Genomic DNA, 27,283 nt, shown 5'->3' on the forward strand with positions numbered 1-27,283 from the left:
ACAGAAATCGTGCTTCGGCAGCGCGGCGGCAAGGGGAGGCCCCATTAGCTAAAGTGGTGCTTCAGGTTAAGAACAGTTTCAGGTTAAGAACAGACCTCCAGAACGAATTAAATTCTTAACCCAAGGTACCATTGTACCTCTATGAACCTAGACCATGAAGAAATGGGTTTCTTTGGAAGGGAACCCAAATGGGCAAACATTGAGGTGACCAAGCCCTCCTCTAAAAGCATCCTCACAGGAAAAGCATGACTAAGTTGATCGGATAAGCTTAGCGAACCTAAAAGTGAAGTCATCTTCCACGTTTCCTGCAGCAAAAGAACAGCTTTCCGTGGCATTTGCATTCAAAAGGCCTACCTCTTCTTCTCCCACTATCCGGGTGGCCAAGCCCAACAGCTGAATGAAACCTGCAGAGAGAATTCCAAGGCCGCTGCTGACTCATAGATAGTGGGCTAGGCAACAGCCGCATTCCTGAGGCGAGTCATCCTGCGAGGTACAAGGGAGCCAAAGAAGGAGCGGGAAGAAAATGTCTGAAGAGAACAGAGGCAAGGAGAGCAAGGCCTGGCCTGCCATTAGGCAAAGTGAGGTGGCTGCCTCAGGCGTCAATGCTGGGGGTGGGGGGGGCAGCAGCCTTGTGGCTGTTCGCCAGTATTGAAGTAAGAAGCGTCAGATGCCATTCTAGGCAGTTTCTGAATATGGAAAGGGAAAGTGGAAGATGTCATCTTGTTTTTTGCCTCAGGCCACAAATTGCCTTGGGTCAGCCTGGAAGTAAAGGCTATGAGGGGGAAGAGGTGGGCAATGCAATGTGTTGGCAGGAAAAATGAAGGAGGGGAGCAGAAGGGAGAGAGACTGTCGCATTATAAAGGAAGGTGAGCTGAAGGCGTAGAGAGCCATTTGGTGTACTTGCGAGATTGTCTGCATCACACACCATACATTCAAAGTGCACACACACCCTTCAAATAATCCTGGAAATTGTATTTTACCACTTATAGAGCTACAGTTCCCAGAACCCTTAACAAACTATAGTTCACAGGTTTCATGGGGGGTGGGGTGGTAATACGCTTTAAATGTATGTTGCACAGAGCCTTTATTTCTGAGGGGAACAAAGAAAATGAAACCAACCCATTGCTGACGGATAGGATTGCAGAAAAGCAGCAAATAAAAAATCAGAATTTAAAATGACCAAGGTGTTTGAAGGGCCCAGTTGAATAAAAACGTATTTGCCAGACATCTAAAAGAAAGCAGACAGATCAAACGTTTCATAAAGACTGGAGTAAGTTTACAGAGTATTTGAAAGATAATTGTAAACATTTAACAACACTGACAGGACTGATTAATAGCTTCATAGTTTATAGAAAGCACTGATTTATAATTAATATAATTTTGTGATTATCAGAATTGAATAGAAAGTAAAGAGGGGAAATATGAAATGCAATTTAAAAAGATATAATTTAAGATAATCATGGGCTGGGAGGGAGGGGAGTCGAGTGCTCGCGAGAGTGGAATATAAGGTGAAAAATTTGAGTGTGTTATATTTATATAAAATGGAAATTTTAAAAAATGTAGAAAGAAAGAAAGAGAGAGAGAGAGAGAGAGAGAAAGAAAGAAAGAAAGAAAGAAAGCAAGCAAGCAAGCAAGCAAGCAGAGGGGGTGCCAGTGACGAATACTCAGCTGCTCAGTCTCAACAAGGATCAGCTTGTAGCGTAAAGGGGTGGCATCTGGAAACTCCTTCCCGAAACATAGAAAAACTTTGCTGTTCGGGAAGCGGGTGAACATACTGTAGCTAGGCAAGGCATTCCACAATGGAGCGCCACTGGCTGCGGCTTATGGGAGTTTAGAGTCCAACTTCTGGCAGGAGGTGGGTTATCCACTGCTACTGTAAGTCAGAAACTGGAGGGAGAAATTCAACATAGCATGATGGCAATCCTTCCTTCAGTGCAAGCATTTTGCCTTGCCAGAGGGAATGACGCCCCTGCTCTCCGGTGCACTGCTCTGCGCTTCTCCCAACCCACTGAGAGCCAATTTGAGGGGAACGGGGGAAGAGGGGGGAAGCCCCATTACACTAGCAGAAGCCCTTGTGTGGGCTTCTGCCAGTGGAACTTATTACAGTGGTACCTCAGGTTAAGTACTTAATTTGTTCCAGAGGTCCGTTCTTAACCTGAAGCACCACTTTAGCTAATGGGGCCTCCTGCTGCTGCCACGCCACCAGAGCACGATTTCTGTTCTCATCCTGAAGCAAAGTTCTTAACCTGAAGCACTATTTCTGGGCTAGTGGAGTCTGTAACCTGAAGCGTATGTAACCTGAAGCGTATGTAACCCGAGGTACCACTGCACTTGAATCTGGCCATTATCTGCCCTGTTGCAGATGTGGCAGGGACTGAGGCTGTGAGGCAGAGAGAGGTGCAGGTGGCTTTCCTAAGGCCACTCACCTAAGTCAAACCAGGGACTTGCAGGTTCGTGGCTCACTCTCTTAACACAGAGAACAATCAATCCCAAATAAAATATCCACACAAGGTGAAGAAACAGCAGACTAAAGAACTGGCTGTTAATCTTCTCCCTTGCTGCGTCATTTTCTTTGTCCCTATCGTCATTTCCAAGGCATGGAATTGACAACTTTTTGTCTGTGTACATTAAGACTTCAGGAGACTGGGACACTTAATCCCTATCAAAACACTTGGGCATGCAGTTGCAGTTTTTAACATTTAGCTATGCAGCTCTTGAGCTCATTTGGAATTAGTGGGAAGAGCTCTGTTTACATGTATACCCACAAGTCCAGCACTTGTGCCTGTAAAATCACCTTGTAAATTCATAATTATTCTGTGTATCAGTTGATGTGTTTATGTTATGTTTTATTGTGCACGGTATCAATCTGCAGCAACATGGTCTCAATAATTTTTCCCATTATTTGTGGGCTATTTCAATTACATATTCCTTTTTGTACATTTTCAGTTGGATTTCTCTGTTTTGCTTTTCTATTTTTGTCTGCCACAGGCCCGTCTCATTTTCCTTCCCCCCCCTTTTTTCTTTTTGCAGTTTATAGAGCCACACTTCATTCCAGTGCTTTGTTGAGTGCACTTAGCAAGTGTATAATACACGTTTGCGAACACAGCTTTGTTGCTCTCACTTTTTTGCATATAACTCACAAAACATTTAAGGTTTACTCCTTAAGATGTCATCTGTGAAGCATCCCTTTGGGGCTGGTTCAGACATGCATGTTCTGCATGTGTTCTACAACATCAAAGCCCTTTGCAGACAAGATCCAGCACTCCATGAATTCATGAAGGCTGAGAGAGTCAATCCCCCCAACCCCTCTCCCAAAAGCAGGACTCTTGGTCCACAGGACTATGCACCTTCAGTGGTACTAGCATAGGATCTACTGGACCTAACAAAGCCTGCCATAGCAATCCACTTTCCACACAGCTCTGGATGCACCTGGAAAAGGCTGAAGTGAGAGTTGGTGCCTCTGAATGGCCCATCACAAATACTGTATATGCAACGTTTTTCAGTGTCATCAGGTCACATGTTCGGCTACCAGCCATAAAAAAGATAAAGGGACCCCTAACCATTAGGTCCAGTTGTGGACGACTCTGGGGTTGCGGCGCTCATCTCGCTTTATTGGCCAAGGGAGTCGGCGTACAGCTTCTGGGTCATGTGGCCAGCATGTCTAAGCCGCTTCTGGCGAACCAGAGCAGCGCATGGAAACACCATTTACCTTCCCGCCAGAGCAGTACCTATTTATCTACTTGCGCGTTGACGTGCTTTCAAACTGTTAGGTTGGCAGGAGCAGGGACCGAGCAACGGGAGCTCACCCCATTGCGGTGATTCGAACCACCGACCTTTTGATTGGCAAGCCCTAGGCTCTGTGGTTTAACCCACAGAGGGTGCAATAATAATCGAGAATCTAGTGAAAGCCAGCACTCCTAGCTGGGAAGGGTGTGGGGAATGGGAAAGTCATTGTCAGGTCCTGCACCCCACTTTTGCAATGACCGTTGCAGAGCAACACCTGCAGTGGTGATGATGGCTAAAAGAAGATTGTCAGTGGAGAGTTGAACGACGCAGGGTTAGACCGTGGGGAATTGAGAGAGAGAACGCGGCGGGGGAGGCAGTCTGGCGTGGGCGGGGCGATGGAGCCAGCAGGCGTGGGCGGGGCTCGCAGGGCGGGGCCTGGGACGTCTCACCAAGGCCATAAATGGTTCTCTTCTCCCGCAAAGCGCACAGCGAATCCCAGCAGCGTCGCGGAGCCGGCGGGAGAGGCCAGCGTCCCCGTCGGAAGACAGGCAGGCAAGCAAGACAGGCGGGCGAGCGTGGCCTTGGCGCTGGTCCCTCGAGGCGATCTCAGTGCGGCGGCTCTGTTGGCGAGCGCGGGCAGCAGCGGCAGCAGCATGAAGGGCCCGGGCGCCGCGTCGCCGTCGGAGGTGATCCGCGAGGGCGAGCTGGAGAAGCGCAGCGACAGCCTCTTCCAGCTGTGGAAGAAGAAGGCGGTGGTGCTGAGCAAGGACAGCCTGAGCCTCTTCTCGCCCGAGGCCGGCAAGGCCCGGGGCGGCGGTGGGAAGGAGCTGCGCTTCGGCTCCATCCAGAAGGTGGACTGCGTGGAGCGGACGGGCAAGTACGTGTACTTCACCATCGTCACGACGGACCGCAAGGAGATCGACTTTCGGTGCCCGGGCGAGAGCTGCTGGAACGCCTCCATCACCATGGCGCTCATCGACTTCCAGAACAAGCGCGCCATCGAGGACTTCAAGAGCCGCCAGGAGGCCGCCGAGCACGCGGCCGCCGCCACCCGGGACAGGCGCCTCGCGCGCGCCCCCTGAGCCCGACACGCGCGCCCCCGAGCGAGAGACCAAAGGTGAAGGAGGGAGCAGGAGATGCGCGGCGGGATGGAGGGGGAGGGAAAGGGCCCTCGCCAATCGTGAGCCGGTGGCTTCTTCGTTTTGTGCACTAAAGTGGGCTGGAGGTTAGTCCCGATCGAGGAGTCTTTTGCATATGTAGGCTGCAGTTAGAATAAGCTTAGTAGCAAAGGCGGAGGTGGGCTAGATGTCCCAATGGAAGGGATTTGAAGGGACAAGGAACTGGATCGAAACCCCCGCTGGAAATCGACTCCGCAAACTCCACCGGAGGTGCGGGGTTGGGGAAAACTTCTAGCTTCCTGGGCTGCGGAGATAAAGAACCAGCAGCAGCCAAGTGGGAACAGGCCTTAGGGCGCCCCGTTGCTGAGCTGCCCCTTCTCTTCCTCCTCCCAAGCCCCTCTTGACGCTTGTGGGCGGACCAGCGTCAGCCAAAGTGCCCAGTGCACTTGGGAGGAGAAGAAGTGCAGTCACTCCGGAGTAGAGCATCTGCTTTGGGCACAGTTCACTCCCTGGCATCTCCAGATAGGAGTGGGAGAAAAACCCCTCTGGAAACCGAGGGGGCTGCTGACAACCCTGCGATGGGTGATTCTGAATAAGGCAGCTTCCCTTTAGAGCCATTGCTATCAGAATGCACAAAATGTGTTTGTGCAACATGCAGGCAAAGCTGAAGTTTGCGCTAACTCAGCTGGAGTGAGCTGAGGGTGACGCTACCTGCAAGATGCCACCCCTGGGACTTGTAAGGGCAGAACAATTACAGAACATGTGGTGGTCCATGATTCTTCTATATCCATATGTGTTTTGTTTTGCAAAGCTGCAGCCATGTATGCTGCAAACCAAAAGGGGAGGCTGGAGGTGGGGGAGGACTGGCTTTGCAGGGAGAGCGATTTTTGGCAGGAAAAAGTAAGCAAGAAGTCTTGAATGTGTGTTTCGGGCCGAAGTCCATGATCTCCAGTGAAACTAGACAATAATTCTTGGAAAGTGGCATGTATGTACTCAAAGGGTCTTTCCTGCACAGAATTCTATGCACCCTGTTGGTTCCACATAGGGCTGGCCCACACAGACTATGTAGTGTGTGCTTCTCTTCAGACTGACCAGAAGTCTTTCCTGTAAAAATGTAATTAAACTATAATGGAGGTGTATTGGGAGGGGTGTTCGGTTGCTCTTGTAGCTGCAGAACATGTTGGGCTTCAGCAAGGATACTTCAAAGTATGAGATTTGAAGGTTGATGGCCTTGTAAGCTCTTAGTGCTTACAAACCAAGTTTTTTGCAGTCCTGATCACAATTCCTACAAACTGAACTGTTAGTGACTTAGTAGATATGTTTAGGATTGCATTGCTGAGATGCTCTGTCCCCGAACTGTGGTCCATGAGCTTCATTCAGGTGGTCCACAGGGTGTGTGGCAGAAGGCAGGAGCTGGCACACTGATCACTTTAAATATACTGATTTTTAAATGTACTTTTGATGCTTCTTTTATTTCTTATATTCAACACTGTATATGTAATACAGTACAATATAAGAAATAAAAGAAGCAATAAAAATGCATTTAAAAATCATACAGCATCTAGCACACAGCACCTTACAATTCCTACGACAGGCAGAAAAATCATTAAGTGGTCTGCCAACACCCTCAGCGGGTTTCATGTGGTCTGTGGTAGTAAAAGTTTCAGAGCCACTGCCTAGTGCTCTAATGTCAACTGGGGATTTATTGTGAATATGCCTTTGGACAACTTTGAATGCTGCCTGCTCTGCCATTTGAAAAGAGGGGAATTTTTTTTCAATGTACTGCTTCTATTTCCATTGACTCTAGTTTCTGCAGATTGGCGGACTCTGCCTAAAACATTCAATAGCAATTGTTCTCCTCTCACCCTAATCCCACTAATTATATGGAAGAAAGACTCGTCTGCAACCTACACTGAAACTTAAGAAATGCAGCATTAGCTGCTGCTTCATTTTGTATTCAGGCATTTACCAGAGGAGTAGTCATTTTAGTCTGCAGCAGCAAAAATAGCCTTATGACGCTTTAAAAATTTATTAAAAATTAATAGGTTTATCATGGCAAAAGCATTTGCAAATTTTGGTCCATAAAAACCTTTGAGACCAAGGACCACACTGACTCCCAAAGTGTTGCCCATGAGTCAAAATGGCTGCAGCCAAAAATCACATCAGGATCCATGGGAATTGTCAGTCAAAAACATTTGTTTATTATAAAAATGAGGGGGGGGAGTTGTAGGGACTTTTTGTCATCATGGTATTACAACAGAGGACCTATAGAAAGACTCATTTAAAAAACAAACAAACCAGCAATATAATTTCAAAAAATATATAGTGTGTTTATGGAGACCACAGATGACCTCTTACATAGCCTGTAAGTTGGCCACCTCTGCTTTTAGATGCCACAAGGCTCTTATTATTTTTTATTTGGGCAAATCTTTTAAAAACCAGTTTGAGATTTCTACTTGGTCTTTGTCATTTTGCTGACTTCCTCTTGCCTTTCTCTCCCTCCCCATCTATAGAATATTATTCTGGATGGCAACAGGACCAAGTGTCTTTGACTGTGATTCAAGTGCACCGGAGCCAGGTACCAATGAAGGAAAGCAAAGAAGGATGCCAGCGACTGCTAGATCTCTTCGGATCTGATGAGGCTGCTGAGCAGGAGAGCCAGATCTTTGCTGAAAGGCTTTTGCAAACCAAAGAAACTTTTGACAAACACAAAGTCTGGCCAACTGAAGAGGAGGCCCACTTTGCAAACTGCTATTTTGTTTTATATTTATAAGATGCAAAGACTATCCTACACCACCTGGTGGGGAGGAAAGACATAGTTTAAATTATTTGTAGAATCAATATTTTGTATTTATTTTGATGGATGCTTTTTAAGCAAATAGCTGTCTTAATGTTGCTTTTTGCATTAATGTAGCCATTCCAAATAAATGACGTGATATGTTCACTTTATTTTACCACGTATCTGAAATGAGCCTCTCTTTGTAATTGCTGTTAGCAGTTAGATTTGTTAATCTAGACTAAAAGATGTTGGCAGTAAAATTATTAGTACAGTGGTACCTTGGAAATCAAACGGAATCCGTTCCAGAAGTCCGTTCGAATTCCAAAACGTTTGGGAACCAAGGCGCGGCTTCCAATTGGCTGCTGGAAGCTGCGGAAGTCACGTTGGGCATTCGGATTCCAAAGAATGTCTGAAAACTGGAACAATCACCTCCAGTTTTCGATCTTTAGGAGCCAAAACATTTGACTCCCAAGGCGTTTGAAGACCAATGTATGACTGTATAGATATTGCACTGATCAAATCTGCAAAAAGAGCTGTATTTCCACCAGCATGCCTGCCCTTCCACCCATACAAAAGGAGTTAAAGTCTATTTAGAACGGCAAGCTAGGATGACTAACCTTTATCCATAGGGTCACGAAGCCCATGTTTCAGTAGCTGGAAGTTGTTGCAATTTAATATATCACAGAGCAGAGAAGCTAGGCCCTAGGTTCATCTTTCACTATTTCCTAGAGCAGTTGCCCCAAGCTTAAATTGAGGTTTAAATTCTTACCACCACCAGCAGCAACAGCTTTCAGCTTGATGATATAAAATTCTTTGAGTACCCTACTGACATATGAATTTTGATCCTATATCTGGTTATGCAGGAACCCCAAAATAGAATTCTTCTAGTCCATAGATTTCAGATCAGAGTGTGCAGGAAGACAAGTGCAGGCACTGCCACTGAGAAGAAGATGCCTTTAAGAAGAACCACAAGTCACACTTGCTGGAGAGCTCAAGTAAAGGGTCATCCAGACTTGCACTTGCCTCATGCCTAGAAAGCATGTGTGATGACCTCTTTCAGGAGAGAGGCAGGGGAAATGGACCCTGTTAATTTTCCTTGATCTCAGTGGCTTTCAGTACCATCAGCCATGGTATCCTTCTGGAGCAGCTGTCCAAGTTAGAGGTGGGTGGCCCCACTTTGCTGTGCATCCTGTACTACTTGGATGGTTGTTTCCAGAGGGTGGTGCTTAGGGAGTGCTCTTCAGCCCTGTGGAGGCTTCCATGTTGGTTCCCCCAGGTTCCATTTTATCTCTCATACTGTTTAACTTCTACGTGAAACTGCTGAGTGGGGTTCTCCAGAGTTTTGCAGAATATTGTCAGCAACATGCCCAATGACACACAGATCTAATTCTTTACACCTGCAGGTATAGCAGGGGATGTGATGGATGCATTGTCTTGCCTTGTTTAAAGGCTAGATGAGACCTAACAAACTGAAGCTCAATCCAGATAAAACTGGGGCACTGTTAGTGGGTGGGTCCCTAGACCAGATGGATGGGAGATTGCCTGTTCTTGATGGGGTTACACTCCCTCTCAAGGAACAGGTATGTAGCTTGTGGTTACTTCTGGATTCGCTGTTGTCACTTGAAGCTCAGGTGGCCTCAGTGGCACAGAGTGCCTTCCATCAGCTTTGGTTGATAGCCCTGCTGCACCCCTATCTGGACAGAGATAACTTCTGTCATCTATGTTCTGGTAACCTCTAGGTTTGATTACTGCATTGTGTTATACATGAGGCTGCCCCTGAAGATGGTTTGGAAACTTTAGCTGGTGCAGAATTCAGAAGCCAGGTTGCTCCCTGGGGTAAGAGAGTTTGAGCATATAACACCATTCCTGCCCCAACTGCACTGCAGGAAGTCTAGAGGGTGGCAAGAGGGTGCATGCCATGTGATAGGAACGTGGAGGGCCTACCCAATACATTTTGGTCCCTGAGGCGGAGCCCAAAATGACCCCACCCCTTCCTCCTCTCTTCTAGGGAAGAAGGGGCAAGGGAAGATCTGCTTCTGGAACCACTTGGTGGGGTGGTGGGAGAAAGATCAACATCAGGATCTGCTTCCCTGGTGGACCCTGCTACCCGAGGCAATTGCCCCATCTTGCCTCATGGGTGGGCTAGCCCTGGAAATGTGTACAGTCATACCTCATGTTATGTTTGCTTCATGTTACGTTTTTTCAGGTTGCGTCCTGCGGCGACCCGGAACTACCGGAAAGGGTTACTTCCAGGTTTTGCAGCTCACGCATGCATAGTAGCACTAAATTGCACTTCGCGCATGCGCTCAAGCGCCAAATTGCACCGTGCACCTGCACAGATACGGCGCTTCAGGTTGCAGGCTTTTCACATTGCGAACGGGCCTTGGGAACGGATCCCATTCGCAACCAGAGGTACCACTGTAATGTGGTATGACTTGATTTCTAAATAAGCAAGATGGCATCAATCTTGTCTGAAAATCATACTTGGTCCCTCTTACATGGAAGCTCTGTCTGTGTCCATAGATGTGCAGCAAATAATTGATGGGGATCTTTTTTTTTTTCTTAGAGAGGAGACAGTGGCACACTGCACATCTGTAATGGCACACTTTCCTAAACAAATCATCCTACTGTGATGAAAACAGCAAAGTTAAAAATTGCAGCCATACCAAGTCAAAACGTTTACCAACCACTGCTATCTGTATTGTATGATTTTCTTGGATGAAAATTCCACATAATCATTATTTTGTAACTTCCTGTTTTAATGAGTTTCTCAGAAGGACAATCAAGAAAAAAATGAAACTTTTATCATTCCCCTTCCCCAGCCCACATATTTCCAGGCTAAAACTCCACAGTCATCCTTATGAGGCATCTGTGCCTGTGAATTGCATTTAAAAACACATTTGGATGCTCTTTTGCTTGGTCAACCAATGAGTTAAGGACTGGACAGTCTTGGACTGCTCAGTACAGCTGGCTCCAAAACAATGGAACTGAGGGGGAGGGCTGGTGATTGGCATCTGGAACTCATCAAGGCATCATCTCAAAGGGGCTTTTATAAGGGGAATTGGTGCCTGCTCAGCTTCCAGTGTGGCCACTTGCAAATGAATGTTGGCCTAGTTGCCTTGTCCTGGCTTTAAATTGGGCACTGCTCAGTCACACCATAATTCATTAGGATAGTTGATGTTTGCTGAACAAAATTTCAGTAGAAAGGCATCGGGATTACCCTTTGAAAACAAAAGAACACGCCAAGAAAATTCTCCTGGGGATCTGAAGTAGAACGAGTTTTCTGGGTGCTGCAAATAAGCGCTGGTGCTTGTTCAAAGTGTTGCCTGCAAACTATAATGCAGGAAGAGAGGGTGTGTTTGCGTTCTCCCCCTTTCACTTTGCTCTTGTCTTTGACTGGCAAAAGCTCTGCAAAACCATGAAACTGGAATCTTCTGCATGCAAAGCAGGAGATCTTGCCACTAAGTGCTCTGCCCACAAAGTTGGAACTTGGGAGGGGGGAATTGATTCTGTCCACATTTACAGGTGACCTACCTAATTTCCACTTTCTGATCTGAAACAATGTGTGAACCGAAACATAGCCATCCTTTGAACTTCTCCAGCCAAGGAACATGTATTCACAAACATAATATATTAAAATGCTTCTATGCGGAGAAGCCACTTTGCAAAATTGTGCATATTAAGCAAGAGTGCATGAAAAATGTGTTTGTTGGGAGAAATTTGCACTAAAATGCTAGTGAATTTTCAGGGGGACTTTTAAAAAATGCTTTTGAAACAAACTTAAGGTGAGAGATACGAGAAATGGAGAGGAATTGAAACTGAATGATTTGCCGGGCCCTAGCTTGAACTCAAGGATCATGCTGAGCCCCAGCGTGTAGCTTGTGCATCTCAGTGATGGTTTCTTCAAAAGGGTGACATGTGACAGATGCCTGACTCAGCAAAACCCCAGCGCCTACGATCAGGAGAAAAGTCTGCACCAGCTTAATAAAATTTGCTCTGTCTCCCCAAAGGTTAAATCTTCAACTAATAGGCCTAATTTGGGAGAAGCAGAGAGCCAGCAGCAGCTTTGCTTCTGTTAGCAGCACTACAGACCTGCTTCTTTGCTTAGAACTGCAGAAGTCATGGGAGGAGTATCTTTGCCGGTCATTTCCTTCAGCAAACTTGGCCAATATAGTTGATGCTGCATGAGAATATGTGGTTCCAGAAAGTCTAGGGAGAGAAGAGGGGGGAGCAAACCAGATCTCCCCATTCCATCTGTCAAACAAAATTTTCAGGAAACAGCGAATAAAACTCTCTATCATAAAGAAGAAAAACAAGTGCAATTGCACACTTCCGGAGAGATTTTACTTTCTTGGGCTCCATGATCACTGCAGATGGTGACAGCAGTCACGAAATTAAAAGACGCCTGCTTCTTGGGAGAAAAGCAATGACAAACCTAGACAACATCTTAAAAAGCAGACACATCACCTTGCCAACAAAGGTCCGTATACTTAAAGCTATGGTTTTCCCAGTAGTGATGTATGGAAGTGAGAGCTGGACCCTCAAGAAGGCTGATTGCTTTTGAATTATCGTGCTGGAGGGGACTCTTGAGAGTCCCATGGACTGCAAGAAGATCAAACGTATCCATTCTGAAGGAAATCAGCCCTGAGTGCTCACTGGAAGGACAGATCCTGAAGCTGCGGCTCCAATACTTTGGCCACCTCATGAGAAGAGAAGACTCCCTGGAAAACACCCTGATGTTGGGAAGGATGGAGGGCACAAGGAGAAGGGGATGACAGAGGACGAGGTGGTTGGACAGTGTTCTCAAAGCTACCAGCATGAGTTTGCCCAAACTGTGGGAGGCAGTGGAAGACAGGCATGCCTGGCGTGCTCTGGTCCATGGGGTCACGAAGAGGTGGACATGACTAAACGACTAAACCACAAGGAGAGATACTGTAGCACCTGTCTTAGAGATGCCCATAAATTCTGCATCACAAGTGTCAGAGTATTCCGTAATATGCTTATGAAGTAGGGAAATGCTACCCTCCCAGTTATGTAGGCACCAAATGGTTTACTGCAAGTTGTACAGAAAAATAGACTTTTGCCAGATTGTGCATGCACCTAACATCCTGACCAGAGGACCAGACAGTATCTCTGTCAGCACAACACTTGTACTTGTGCATTTTAAAATACGTGCTGCTTATAGCCTGTTTGTTTTTAGTAAGTTGCCTGTATAACTGGCTGGACAGGAGACTGCTTGAAGACCATATGTAAATTGTTTCAAGGTCCTTTGAGGAAGGCAGGGTGAAAATCAATAAATCAGTCAGTCAGTTGAACCCATGTAATTGAGTCATTCACATTGCAATGGAGGCCTAGGCATGGTGAAAACTAGGCTGGCATTAATGTATGGCAACATGTCAGCCCAAAGTTGCTTCACCAGCCCAAAGAGCTTCATCTCTTAATTAGTTATCCTTCAAATGAAGGTTTTCCATTTTCCATGTTGGCAATCCCAGGCAAAAACATTTAAGCATGGGATTTCTCATGCACAGCCCACTCATATGAGGCTCATAGAGTACTTAAGCCTCTTTGTACAGGCATCATGCAGCATATGGGTTGTGTGTGCTGGAAAAGACATCCATCTTGAGAAATGCTAAAGGGCCTTGTCCCTTTGTATGTGTTCAATTTGCTTCTTGAACGATGTGGGTCATTTACTTTCTTCCAAATATCCCTGTGTAACTCCGGCTCTGCTGATCCCAGCCAGTATTCATTGGTTTGGCAGATATTCGAGTCTAATGTAGGTTAAACTTTGTTCTAAGGTAATTTATGCACAATGCTGAGTTCTGAAGTCTCAGCACAGCTCATTACACATAAATTACCTTAGAACAAAGTGCAGATACATCACACATGCATCTTAAGGCGCTTTAATTATCACTTACAAATCTTCCAGCACTTCGGCTAATGTGCATACTTACCCTATGCTTTTCCCACTTTAAATAGCACCCCACACACAACTGTAAGCAGTGCAGGACTGGGATGCTGGCCTAAGACTCGACTAGACTCTGGTGGGAATGTCACAAACCCTCCTCTCGTCTCCCCCTTCACCCACTGTTGTTTTGCAATGAACCTTACAAGGTTGGGGGAAAAGTCGTATCAGCTTCATTAATGCTGTGTTGGTTTGTTATTGTATTAAAGTATTATGGTGGGCAATGACAATGCATTGTGCCCAGACTTGCCCTTTTAAAGAAACCAAAATTCCTTCCTTCCTTCCTTCCTTCCTTCCTTCCTTCCTTCCTTCCTTCCTCCCTCCCTCCCTCCCTCCCTCCCTCCCTCAACAATGGCAGAAGAGGAAATGGGTGGTGGGCAAATAAGGTTTTCTGTGGCTTTCTCTCCATTTGCTCTCCAAAGAAGGGGATTTGCTGTTACATAGACCACTCATGAATGAGAAACATATTTTTAGGGGCTGGCCTAAAATCAAGCTGGACACGATTAGATTTGACCAGAGAAATATTATACCAGCATCAGATCTAACAAGCAGGAAGCTCGATTTCGGGTTTATCCTTAATAGAGAGGAATAGATGGGGGCAACCTGAGAAAATTCCAGCCAATTCAGGCCCAGTTAACATTTTCAGATCAAGTTCTAGGTCAGCAGTGCCCCCCAGATGCTCTTGGGCTATAACTTCCATCACCCCTGTCCATATTGACTGGGGCTGATGGGAAATCCTTGAAACAAAGACATCTCAAGTGAAAGCTCAAATTCAGAGCCACTACTCTACTCAGGCAAGGGATTTCATTTGTGGCATGATCTCCTCAGCGAGGCTCATGTGGCACCTTCTTTACATATCTTTAGGCACCAGGAAAATACATTCCTTTTCTCCCAGGTCTTTGACTAATTAAACAACCCCTGGCCTTTTAAACTATATGTGAGGGAGGGGGTTACTGTTTTTGTTTGCTACTATGTTATGTATTTTTGCATTTTTATTTTGTAAACTGCCCTGTGATTCGAGGAGGATGAAGGGCAGCATAGAACTTCCAAAAAACAAATAAATTAAATAAGCAGAAAATTTCAAAGTGCTACCACTGATACTCCACAGTGGTGTTCAATGGCAACTGTTCCCTCCAACCTACCAGGACTTCTTTAACCAAAAGCATCTACGTATTTCTTCATTTTTTAAAATATTAATTTATCCAGCTAGGTGGCCAATAATGAAGCAGCTGTTAATAAACAAAGCAGAAAACCTCACCCAGCAGATTGAAAACCACAATGGATCAGCTGAGAGCTGAACTGATTTATACACAACCCAAATCAGTACTGGAATAACCAAGTGTGGGAACTGCCGACAAACCCATTGTCATTTGCATAGCATGGTACTTAATGACAATTCAGAATGAGGTAGTGATATTCTAATGCAACCTCAGACCATAGTGACATCAGCAGCAGCCGGGTCATCCCCCTTCATTGGGAAAGCTGAACTGCATTTAAAACTGAGCAATCATGAGCACCTTGCAGATTTCTACTGCAGCCCTTCAGGCCTCAGCAAAGCTAGTTATTGCTGGGTTGGGCCAGCAAACTCACCTGAATCACACCTGCTTACCTAACTATGAGCTCAGCAGCACTGACTCAGCAGTGGAGCATTTCAAACTGGGGATTAGGTGTTCTCAACTGCACATCTTTTCCTATTTTGGTCTATTTTGGCAACTAGCGGAGCTGGATCTGCTTCAACTTGAATTTTGATCCATGCACACAAATCTTTTGCCCAGTCTAGTATGTATTTTGTTTTCACTCTTTTTGTAATGAGGTTAGTTAGTTTGTGGCGATGCATCCCAAAGAAATGATTTTGTTTTAAATGTAGCAATTGTATTAAAGAAACACATAACAAAGCTGTCAGTTCTGATTTCTGTGCAGGGTGTTTTATCTTTTTCTTGGCAGCCTGCTGGGCAGTGAGGAAGAGGGGATCAGAAAGAGAGAGAAAAGGAGGATACCAACAGTTGTGTGTATGCTCTTGGGTTAAGTCCCTGCTTTTTGGCCTGACTGAAGTGAAAGCTGGACAATAAAGAAGGCTGATTGCCGAAGAATTGATGCTTTTGAATTATGGTGCTGGAGGAGACTCTTGAGAGTCCCATGGACTGCAAGAAGATCAAACCTATCCATTCTGAAGGAAATCAGCCCTGAGTGCTCACTGGAAGGACAGATCCTGAAGCTGAGGCTCCAATACTTTGGCCACCTTGTAAGAAGAGAAGACTCCCTAGAAAAGACTCTGATGTTGGGAAAGATGGAGGGCACAGGGAGAAGGGTATGACAGAGGACGAGATGGTTGGACAGTGTTCTCGAAGCTACGAACATGAGTTTGACAAAGCTGCAGGAGGCAGTGGAAAACGGGAGTGCCTGGTGTGCTCTGGTCCATGGGGTCACAAAGAGTCGGACATGACTAAACAAGTTCTCTTCCAGTTTTAGCAGCTGGGTGGAGCAGTTCTCTCAGTCTCCTTACCTTGCAATAAAGTAAGGATGCATGGAGCCATGGCTGCAAAATCCAGCCTCATTTTTGTTTTTCCTTGTCCCCCTCCCCACTTCTTTGTAGGATATCTTGCCTGATGAAGAGTTCTGGAGAACTCAAAAAGCTAGCCACTTTTGTGACATCTTGGTTGGTTCCAGTAAATAAATGCTTTTGCCCAACTGTGGGTTTTTTGCTTGCTCTTATGGACTGACAAGACTATCTTTGCTTCCTGTCAGGATAGGACTCACATTTCTCAGCAGCAACTATGAAAAGCTGTTTTCAGTGAGAGGAAGACATTTGGGAGACCTCTTGGACATACCATTGACAAGTCATTTAAAACTGCAACTCATAAAAACCACATTTGGTTGTTGGAGTTGCTCCTCTCACATAACAATGCTATAGCAGGAATCCCTGGCAAATAGCACCAGGGCGGGATATATATTTTGTTTGGGAGCAGTTATGTGAGGATTTACCTGTCATTGTGAATATATGTTATGTAATGGTGTTCTTGGAGAGTTACATGGAGAAATCAAGCAGATGGCCTTAGGCAAGGAGCTGTTATCTCTGCCTAACCCCCTGCCCCATCTGAAACAAGGGGCTCATAGTACTGACCTACTTAGAGGGTCCTTGCAAGGATTACTGAGTGTAATCCTCATGTGTAAAGCCTGGGGCTCAAAAAAAGGACTATACAAAGGATAGAATTATTAAAAACATTGTATGCTACAGCTGTATCATAGGTGTTTTATTGTGAAGGCTCTTGAGAATTGAAACGTGTAAATTACACGCAATACTAAAACCTCAATGGATTTTGAAACATCTATCATGTAAAAACGAAACCACAAAAAAACACTTATAAACAATAATGATGTATGCAGTTCTGTACTTTCTGCTAACTTTATCTTCTTACATGGGTCCAGTGATCCTATTCAAATTCAGTTATTAAGATGTGTCTCTCCAGTAAAACTGCCTTGTGCTTTGCTGATTTCCATTTTCCTTCTCAGTAAAGTCAAAGTTGAGTGCAATGAAAGTAGAAATTGTATTTTTGTGACTCACTCCTACTTCAAAACAAAGTTGCATAAAGCTCGTATTCATGGCAGCCCCCGATTCCTTCAAGCTACCACTTTGATTGGCTTCCAGCATTCTGTGTGTGCAAATATTTTAAGGCTTTGGAAACAAGACAGCTGTAGGTGTAAAAGGAAGGAGGGAAGTGGATTATATGCTTTGTCAGAACACTAAGCTCAGTGATGAAAATGAATGAAACCGTTTCCCATAAAGGTATTATTGTCCAGCCTTGCCAATTTTTCTCACTGTGCATGTGGTTCGGAGTTCTGAATTAATCTCTCTCTAGTTGTCTTTTTAAAAGATGGCTTAAATTATAACATTAAATAATTGGTTTAATGATAAGCCAAAAAAGTCATGCCTAGTACAACTTTTACCAGTTGGCAATTTTTTGTTTGTTTTCGTTTGGGCAGTTTGCTGTAAATATCAGAACTATGAAATGTTACAGTCAAAGTGAGGTAGGGGCCGCTTTTCTGGCTTTGCTAATGTTTATATTTTTATTTATAGCACATGTTTGTATGCTGCTTTTCCTTCCAGGAGTTCAAGGCTATCTCCCCACAGCCCTGTGAGGTAGGTTAAGCTAAGGTAATACAGTGGTACCTTGGTTTAAGAACAGCTTAGTTTATGAACAACTTGGATTAAGAACGCTGCAAATCCGGAAGTGTTTTGGTTTGTGAAGTTTGCCTTGGAAGTAGAACATGCTTTGCTTCCTTTTGAGTGTGTTCCATTTGTAAATTGAGTCCCCCGCTGCTATCGGAAAGCACATCTTGGTTTAAGAACTCTTTAAGAACGGACTTCCAGAACGGATTAAGTTTGTAAACCAAGGTACCACTGTACATACATAAGCCGTTCTTGCCTATAAATTGCAGGTGCCTCAACCTAGTGTAGCAGGCCTAGGAAATCCTGCAGCCATCTTTTCGCCTTGTTTCCCCATGCCTCTAACAATCTCTCTCTCCATGCCCACCTCCCCTTTTTCTCTTTGTACAGATCTACTCTTGATGCCTTTCCCAACAAAACAAAACTTTGAAGTGCGGCTTGTCTGCTTCTGCAGTGCAGGAATATCAGTTTTGTAATTGTGAATGATGCCACCATTACCTCCTCAACAGACAATCCCGTTTGGAGGAGCCATTTAGCAACAACTGTTATTTATGCCACAACACTGGAGGGACGATGCTCTGCACAACGTGATAGGGCTCCAGCAGCTTTACTAGGATGCTTGTAGAAGGAATCCGGCTTCATTTGTCCGGAGGGAAAAGCAAAACAATTAGGAGGCAATCAAATTACATTTCCTCTTCCATAAGACCGGCCCAAGCACAATACAGCCCCTGCTGATGAATAAAGGAAAGATTTTTGGCAAGACCAGGGTTTCCCAAGGCAGCTGTGAACAGCATGAAATTGCAAAGCCATGTCACTCTTGGAACTGAAAGCGGCTATTTCCTGAAAAACACGGGTGTAATTACAGGAAGAGAAGCCTATCAGTTATGCTTGAGCACAAAGTATTGATGGCTCTGCATAGTTCATCCATAACCCAGCATCACTAAACTGGTGATAAGGTGTTGAGATCAACATGCGACTTTTTAAAGTCTTTGCCTAACCACTTCCTCCATCCTTTCCCTTTTGCTTTTACCTTACTATGCCCAAGACACCCAGGGTTAGTCACTCATACATCTGCAATTCTTTTCTTTTTCACAGTACCTCCTCCAATGAGTCTATTGCTTGGCAGTTGGGACATGCACATATGGGCGAGTCTGTGGCTAGCGATGAACAATTTGGGAGAAAATACTCCAAAATGAAGCAACCATGTGAAGGGCCTTTCTTCTATGCCCTTCTACGGGGCTGACATTTGCATCCCTAAGTGGTGACATAAGGAATGCTGGAAACAAGTAAGCCTTGTAGTCTCTGGCAGCATCTGAAATCTTTCGGGGCAGAACTGGCTCTTTGCTGATTTAAAAGCCTCAGTCATTGACTAAAGTTGTTGAAATACTACTTGCACTACTTTACTGGCTTTACCTTTTCAAAAACCGGTGTTGAAGTGTTAGGCAAACTACCTAGGAAAAGCATGGGAGAGCTGAGGTTCTCCTGTTGCTGCTGGACTATAGCTCCTAGTGCTCTTTCCCTCCCTGCTTTTATGATATACTGGTAAATAGAGACAAAAGGCAGAAAACATTCAGGGATTCCTATCAGAGATATGCTAGGAGTATCAGGTTAAAGGATATATGGTGTCCCATATTATGATTAAGCAAACTGAAAATGTCTTTTATTCATTAGATCACCCAGACCAGACAAGATTCTGACAAGTGAAATATTCCTGATGCAGAAATCTGTGGCCTAGATCAAGCCTTTCATTGTGCCTGAACTAGACTCAGACATTCTACTTGGCAGCATTTGCTTTAATTTCTCTTTCCTCCACCTCTTCTTAAAACTTCATTTCCTTGGGACTTAATTGGCTTCTATTTGGGGTATGTTAAAACATAGTAAGCAATGATGCAGAAACAGAAAGCATTTGGGATTCAGGGGAGCCTACGCAGGCAAGCATACCTCTGGCCACTTAAAACAGGCACAGAAATCAGCAATTCAATTTGTTTGCAGGCTAATTTAATTGGAGGAAGATAGAAGAGTTACATGAGCAGCTAGGCACACATCCAACCATAGTCTCTACAAAACAGAGAGCAGTCTTACCTAGACAAGTATAAAGAGTTTCTTCTTTTGACCCACATGGCTCTTGATACAGCCACCATTCTTATTATTTCCCCTAGTTCTTGGGATTGTTATAGCAACACTGCTGCCCTGCCTCTTCTTCCAGACAGCTCATAAGCACCATGCGAGATCAGACTGAAAGGCCAAACCAGTCCAGCATCTTGTTTTCCACAATGGCCAGCAAAAGACTCCAGGAAGCCCACAAGCAGACCATGAAGGCAACAGCCCTTTCCCACTCTTGTGCCTCAGTGATCCCAGAGTTAGTATATTGCCATAATGACCAGTAGCCATCAATAACCTTAACCATCATAAGGATTCTTCTACACTCTTTAAGGAGGTCTCACAAAGCCCCAGTCCAGTTCCACAACTTTCCTTTTGTTGCATTATTCCTTAATGGAATAATTTTCCAACTGGGTTGCCAAACAAAGCTATAAGGAAACTATCATTCTGATGCAAAACCCCAGAGAATAAAAATATTATCAGCAAACTAGTGGACAAATTGCAATCTATTATACTGTTTGAATAGTCTTCACTTCACAAGAGAATGTACTATTTACTCTCAGCTACTCAGGGCGAGAAGGAGGGCCAACCTTCAGCAGAAAGGCTTCTGTAGTAACAACTTCATCGCTATTGCCAACATGGTTAAGAACTGCTTGTGTGAAAAATGGTTTCTGGCCTGATCCTAGCACAGGGAATGGGTGTTCTGACTCTACCCTTTTGAGTCATTAAATCATTTTTACCTGGTAGTGCATGGTCCTAATAAATGAATCCCCCTCCCATCCCCTCGATGTACCAGCATGTAATCTATAGGCCGTATCCATTGAAGCCACTGCACCTACTGAATGACTTCCACTCACACAATGTTGTTGGATACAGCCCTCAGATTTTTGCTGCATCTTGAAATTCTATCTATAAATCTGCTGCTTGCAGAAATATCCTCAAGCTGCCAAACCACTGAACTCTGAAATCACAAGCTATTTACTATACTAACATTCAGAATATCTGAGTGGCACAAGACTGAAATCTTAATAGCTTTCATTCTCCCAGCCCACCCCCCAAGTCGTTCAAAAGACCATGTATCATGTATAGAATTAACAAAGAAACTGTCAGGACAATATGTTTCATGTTTCACAACTTTAATAGAATATTCTAACTATTCTGTACAAATTGAAAACACTGTATTAAGTTACAAATGTATAAGGTAAGGCTGGAGCACTCTCTACATGCCTGGTAACAGCATTCATACAGTTGCTAATGAACTGTTGCCAAAAGCTGGCATTGTATGTTGAAGAAATGAGAACTGTAATTCTGAATAGATCTTTTGAAGGATTCTGGAGCTTTAAAACCACTGGAGTGTGGAACAGTGCGATATGAGTATTGCAAATTAAATATCAGAAGTACACTCACATATAATTTAATTTATATTTTCCCAATTAAATGACTCTCATAAGCACAGTTCAGATGATCCCCTAAACCATCAGAAACATACCATCCTTCCCATTCTTGCATCATTTTCAGACTCCTCTTTTGTGTGTGTCATAGTTTGCTGTCATGTCTGAATAGGGAAGCTTTGATCTTTGCCTACCTCTAGAATTTGAAACCAACAATTCTGATTTGAAGTGCAAACCACAGCTTGCCAGTTCAGACTTCACAATAATTTATGACTCACACTGAAAAAGAAACTGAAAAGTGAAGCTGCCGACAAGAGGGGAGGAAGCAGACAAAGCTGTAGCTCATTCCCAATCCTTGTTTTGGAGGACCATCTGAACCAGGCTTGGTAATGTAGGCTAAGCTAGACCAGTGATACATTTTACTGCTGCAACCCACGTCCATCAACTATGAGGCCCGTCTCAAGATCTCCTTTCCCAGTTTGTTTTGAAATGTTTGATGAGCAATCATTCTGTGAGCAGACTATGTTTTCCATGTACAAGTACCCATATTTTATAAACAGGAAAAATATTCTTCAAGTATATTTAAAACTATTAAAAGCACTAGTTCATCAAAGTACTTACAAACATGAATAAATAAGGTGAACAACTAAGTATCTGTCAACCACCACCTTCTTCAAAGAAGATAAAGGAAATGTTACTTCAAATTCAGATTGCTTTTACTGGAGATGACAATGTTTCAAGCTGCTCTATAGCACTAGTTCTGATTGGTAGGTTGCAGGAATCATGTTATTTTAGAGGGAATAAGAGCTAGCAGAAATCATATTGCTTTATTTGTTTTCACTGCAAGTATTTTATTAATTCAATATATTTTCATGTGAACTATTCCACAATATTAAGATAAAAAAATTCACTGAAGTGAGGGCAAGTCTTTCAGAAGAGCAAATTAGTTTCCCCCCCAATTTTAATTTGAAAGCCTACTGAAACAGGTTGAGCTACAGTATACCAAAGGCCGTAGAGTGTGTGCTTTAATTAAACCTCATATTTCTCAAATGCATTAAGTTGCCACTGTACAAGTTAAGCAAAAAAATAAGAAAAAAGTTAGTGAAAATCATGCATTTGAAAACAATTTAGTTTTAAGCGTTGTTAATAAGATTGTGCTGCAGCAATGGAATATCCTGAACTGCAGGCCAGGTATCCAAATATTTGTTACAGGTTGTTCAAATATCACTCTGAAGTGGTATTTCCTTATTGTTGTTTGCATTCAGCAGGCTGGCTGGCATCTTTCTGTTTGAAGAGGAAAAAAGAGAGTAAGTTTACACAACAGGTACCCAAGCATGACACCAAGTTTCATTCCACATTCATAAGCAACAGGAGAACTATGGTGTGGGAGCTAATGTAGGCAAACATTCCATCAACAGAAGGATTTCTCCTTCAGCAACAGAACATTCTCCCTGCACTCCTCCTTCCAAGCAACCCCTAAATCTGTTTCAGGTGTTTTCCCAACCCTCTGGAGCACAGAGGGTTGGGGAGGGCACAGAGAACACATAAGAGGGATGAGGGAAGTGAAAGTCCTGTTGCACAGGTAGAAATTCCTGGGCTGATGGGACTCTTTTGGCAGAATATTACTCATTGTACACAACTGGTACAGTCAAACCTCAGTTCCCAAATGCCTCCAATTTAGAACGTTTTGGAACGTTTTTCAGAAGACGAATGTCCGACATGGCTTCTGCTTGAATGCAGGAAGTTCCTACAGCCAACTGGAAGCCGCACCTCAAACATTTCGGAAGCCGAATAGGCTTCTGGAATGGATTATGTTCAACAACTGAGATTTGACTGTACTATGAAAGCTAATTTCCCAAATTAAAATAAAAGGCTTCTGGTGCTATTTCATATGTGGCAGGAGAACTATTCCTCTTTCCAGATTTTATACTTTTTTGCTTTAAACTATTTTTGGCTATGTTAGAAGTGGTGGTATTTTGGCAGTGACTACCCACAAGGTCAAGCATGGGTCAGCAGTGCTGAAGGATCTGGTGCAGAAGAAATATAGGATTGTATCTGATGGTAGTTTTGTACTAGCAAGAAGCACTTTTGGCTAGTCTTCCCCATGAGGGGAAAAGTTACTCATGAGGATTTGAGATCCTCCAACATATAGTTCCCTATACTAAAATCAGTTCCACAACTCTCTGGTTTTTGAATGTTTGTTCATGGCAAGGAGATATGCTGCCATTATCCCACGGCTATACTGTGTAGCACTGCCAATGCTAATGGAAACGTGGTGAGGAGGACTGCCGGTCTTGCTAATTCAACTCCTTGTTCCAAGGGACACTAGAGCTAATGTCCCATACTGCAATATTGTGTGGCATAGGCTTATCAATGCAGTAGGTGACAGTTATCAGGCCACCTGTCTGCAACTCTATCACAAAACAAGCTGTTAATATTTTTTTTAGTTTACTTTGTTAAACATGTGCTTGATCCTATGTCATAAAAATGAACAAGCAGTTAATGTATTTCCTAGAGGCACAGGAAGCAATAATTTCCAAAGGTATGAAGCAAGTTCTAGATCTTAAGAATGAAATGCTTTTCCAACACCTCCCTCAATTGTAATTCTAGAGAGGCAACCCAAAATTATGTCGTCTTCAGAGATTAAAGCTAAGCAGTTTTCTGCATATTTTGTATGCAAAATGAAAAGGGCACCATGAAATATAATGGGCAATGAGCCTGAGCAAACCTTCAGGCTCCCTTTCTGTGTGTAGCTAGGAAAAGGAGCCTGTGCTAAACTGGCATTTTGTGAAAATGGAAGCAGACACTAACCAAGTCCTTGTTGTAGTTCTGCAGGAAGGGGGGAGTGTAGAATCCCAAGGTTTTACTCAGATTCATTCCTGCTTGTGTACATGGTTTAACATTACATACAGACACAGTGTGAAAGAGTGAAAGTGCAGGACTGAAAAGAGCATGTTGCCTTCTAATTTCAAGTGTAATGTGAATATGTGATAATATACTGTGTTTTATGAGTGAAATATATGCACTTTAATAAGAAAAAAATCAGTTGAGAAATTATATTCTTCCTTTAAAAACAGGTGTTCAATACCCACATTTTCCTCTCTACAATAAAGGCCTTCAATATATGTCACAGAACACTACCCTAGTTTTAAAAGTTAGGCAAAATATACCATGACTCTAAACAGATTGAGATTACTATCAGCCAACACCCCTAAAACAGCTTTCTTATGCCAACATCTCTAACAACTCAGATTTCTACCAAAGAGCTCCACGGTAAGTATGCTTTGGGAAGGAAAAAAGCACAGGCAAGAGAAGACTGAGAAACACAGTATTCCAATCTGCTTTGCAAGTATAAGTCAACACACAACGCACAGGTTCTCCAACAGCAATGCTTTTTCACGTACTAGTATTATGGTCTGGTCTACACTAGATTAGGCATCTTCACCCTGCATTCAAGACCGCAATTCCTCTTTAACATCAGTTGTCAAGGTTAGGGAAACAGATGCAATCATAGAATGTATATAGAATTGTTCCCTGCTAATGCAATGACAATCATATAGGCCCTAAATCCTAATGCAGATATGAAAAAAAAAATCTAAAATAGTTTCCCCCTTAAATTCTCTGCACTGCCAAGAGCTGAAGAGGATGGCCAGCGGGACACAATATGGAACCATTCACAGCTCCTAAGTCGGAACAATAGTGTATAATTGTGGTCAAATTCACCAAGATTATATAGATGGCAATATGGTATTTGCTACATGACAATGCAATTTGTAGGAAATATCGTCTTAGCCTTAAGCTACCAAAACAAAATCAGTCTTGACTGCTTCTTTTCAAGTAATGTTCTTAGAAATACAACCATTGTATTTACAAAACCTAACACCCAGCCTTAATACTTTTGAACATGGCTGGTGCTTCTGAAATTACCTCTCAATTAGAAGTGTAAAGGATAGGAAAACCCCCCAGAAAAGACAACATTAAGAACTTTGAAATTTAGGGCAAAATACCCTTGGGAAATGTTCTCTCTCTTGAGGTGAATGAAATACTTTTCAAAGCTGTTTTGAAAATACTTGTACAATCAGTTCATGTTGCTACACATCTCTTAGAACCAAAATCTAAAGGTCTGGATTATAAACAAGCAACAGCCTTCAATTTGATGTTGTAAAGTCCCTTCAAATATTGCAGAATGAATATGAAGTACTTTCAAGGATTTGGTACAGGAGTGTGAATTGTGAGTCTGCCAAGCAGTGGATTAAAATATGGGTTCAGAATAGCTAACTTTTACAGATGACACTTGCAGCTGACTCCTGTGCATTTTTATTTAAAGTGGCGTATGACATGCCTCAATATGATTTTCACTTACATGAGTGTACAGAGGATTTCAGACTACTGTCAGTGATTAAGAAGAGGTAATAACTTTAAAAAAAATAAAATATCCAGATGTGCTGCTACTCATTCACAGTGTGCTGGAGATAAACTACTGTGATAAGAAAGCAGGAGCTAGAGTAGCTGTCCTAGAAACACTTGCACAGCCCTCACGCTGCAAGATGTTTCATAAGTGCTTGGACAAACAGAACATCTTCACATTGAGAGAGAGATGCAAGAGAAGCTGTCAGTACAAAAAATGGCTTCATGGAGAAGAAACTTTTGGACCAGCACATTAAAAACCCAAGTATCTTCTGTTTCCATGCACTAATGCCAGAGATCCACACACTGTCTTAAATAACTAAGACAAAGAGATTCAAAATTCCTGAAGGTTTTTATTAATGTGTATTAAAAATCACATTAATTTTCAAGATGAAATATTTACACTCTGGGAATTGGTGAAATATCAGTTGTCTTCTCAAAGGATACATGAGAGAATTCAGTAACTACTGACTCAAGTTCACATATTCTGAGAGCAAAGGTCTGCTACAAGTCCACTGCCATGATTGATGGCTGCCACAAGCTGAGACAGTCAGCCCATGATAACTTCCAGCCACACCAGCCTTTTGAGGCAAACACATGCAAGCCACAAGCCCATGATGAACTCAGTATTTTGCACAGCCGAGTATGTGCTGACCAAGTTGGAATTCAGCACAGGCCAAGTAAAAGTCACGGTTGCAGTATATGATGGGTAGGTCACAGGGGCCGAGGACTTCCAAATTGCACAATATGCCAACACCAACATTTCAATAAAAGTATTTACACACTCAAGTCAAACAGACTGTGCATTCTCCACATTCATAACATGATTCCTCCCAACATCAATCCAGTACGAGATAAACTTGGAACATACAAGAATATAGAAGTGTGAGTCAGCACCTGCAAAAATCTTATGTTGATTCTATTATTTACAGAGCAAGTCAAGTAGTGAAACAGCTAGTTCACAGAGTAATTTAAAGGGATACTGGAAAGAGGCAGGCAGGCAGGCTTTATGCTGAACATAAAGGAGCCTATTTTGTGTCAACAGTTATTAAAACAGAGACATATAGAGATCATTACACCAATGAGTGTGCCATTTTTAGCTACTTCACAATCCCACAATTCAAAGCATAAAGAATCCCAGAAGAAGTGGGTAATCTCAATCTTACTTAACATACATTACTCCAGTATCTAACTGCCTCATTATCCCAGAAACCAATTTGATTGTATTTCTAATACCCTATTGGAATTAGGATTTTATTTCATATATGTGCCGCTAAGCACAAAATGCAATCAATCTCCCTCAGGTTAAAAACAGCAACACCTTGACCGACAGGAAAGCAGGGAAGGGGGCCCTGTGGCTCTCCAAATGTTGACCCCAATTCCCACCAGCCCCAGCTAGCATAACCAGAGGTTGGGGATGATAGGGGTTGTTGTGCAACAACATCTGGGGAGAGGCAGGTTACCCATACGGAGGTAAAGGAACAGTGATTTAGTGATCATTGAAAAGGGATCCTTACAGTCTTGCATACTGGATGAGATCTTTCCAATGTGCAATAGCCATTTGGCTTAACTCTCCATGATTTTTTGAAACACTTGCTAACCTGGAGAGGCGGTACCTTTTCAAGAACAGAGAAC

General features: G+C 43.4%; 2 protein-coding genes across 5 annotated transcripts in view; one reads left to right on the forward strand and one right to left on the reverse strand.

Moving 5' to 3' along the window:
* Window positions 1-4,106: 4,106 nt before the first annotated feature.
* Window positions 4,107-7,802, forward strand: LOC310673835 (pleckstrin homology-like domain family A member 2). Its single transcript, XM_083432537.1, has 2 exons — window positions 4,107-4,843; window positions 7,358-7,802. The coding sequence occupies exon 1, from the start codon at window positions 4,122-4,124 to the stop codon at window positions 4,806-4,808; it is 687 nt and encodes a 228-aa protein (XP_083288663.1). The 5' UTR covers window positions 4,107-4,121; the 3' UTR covers window positions 4,809-4,843; window positions 7,358-7,802.
* A 13,167-nt stretch (window positions 7,803-20,969) lies between these two features.
* The window catches only part of NAP1L4 (nucleosome assembly protein 1 like 4), a 33,244-nt gene continuing 26,930 nt past the window's right edge, over window positions 20,970-27,283 (reverse strand). For all 4 annotated transcript variants that reach the window (XM_083425911.1, XM_083425913.1, XM_083425912.1 and 1 more), the window contains one exon: window positions 20,970-22,525. In XM_083425911.1, coding sequence (XP_083282037.1) covers window positions 22,487-22,525 — 39 coding nt within the window. In that variant the 3' untranslated portion in view covers window positions 20,970-22,486. The remainder of the gene's footprint in view (window positions 22,526-27,283) is intronic.

Source organism: Podarcis tiliguerta (genome assembly GCF_965153285.1).
Source record: "Podarcis tiliguerta genome assembly, chromosome: 1".
In the NCBI taxonomy this organism is placed as follows: domain Eukaryota; kingdom Metazoa; phylum Chordata; class Lepidosauria; order Squamata; family Lacertidae; genus Podarcis; species Podarcis tiliguerta.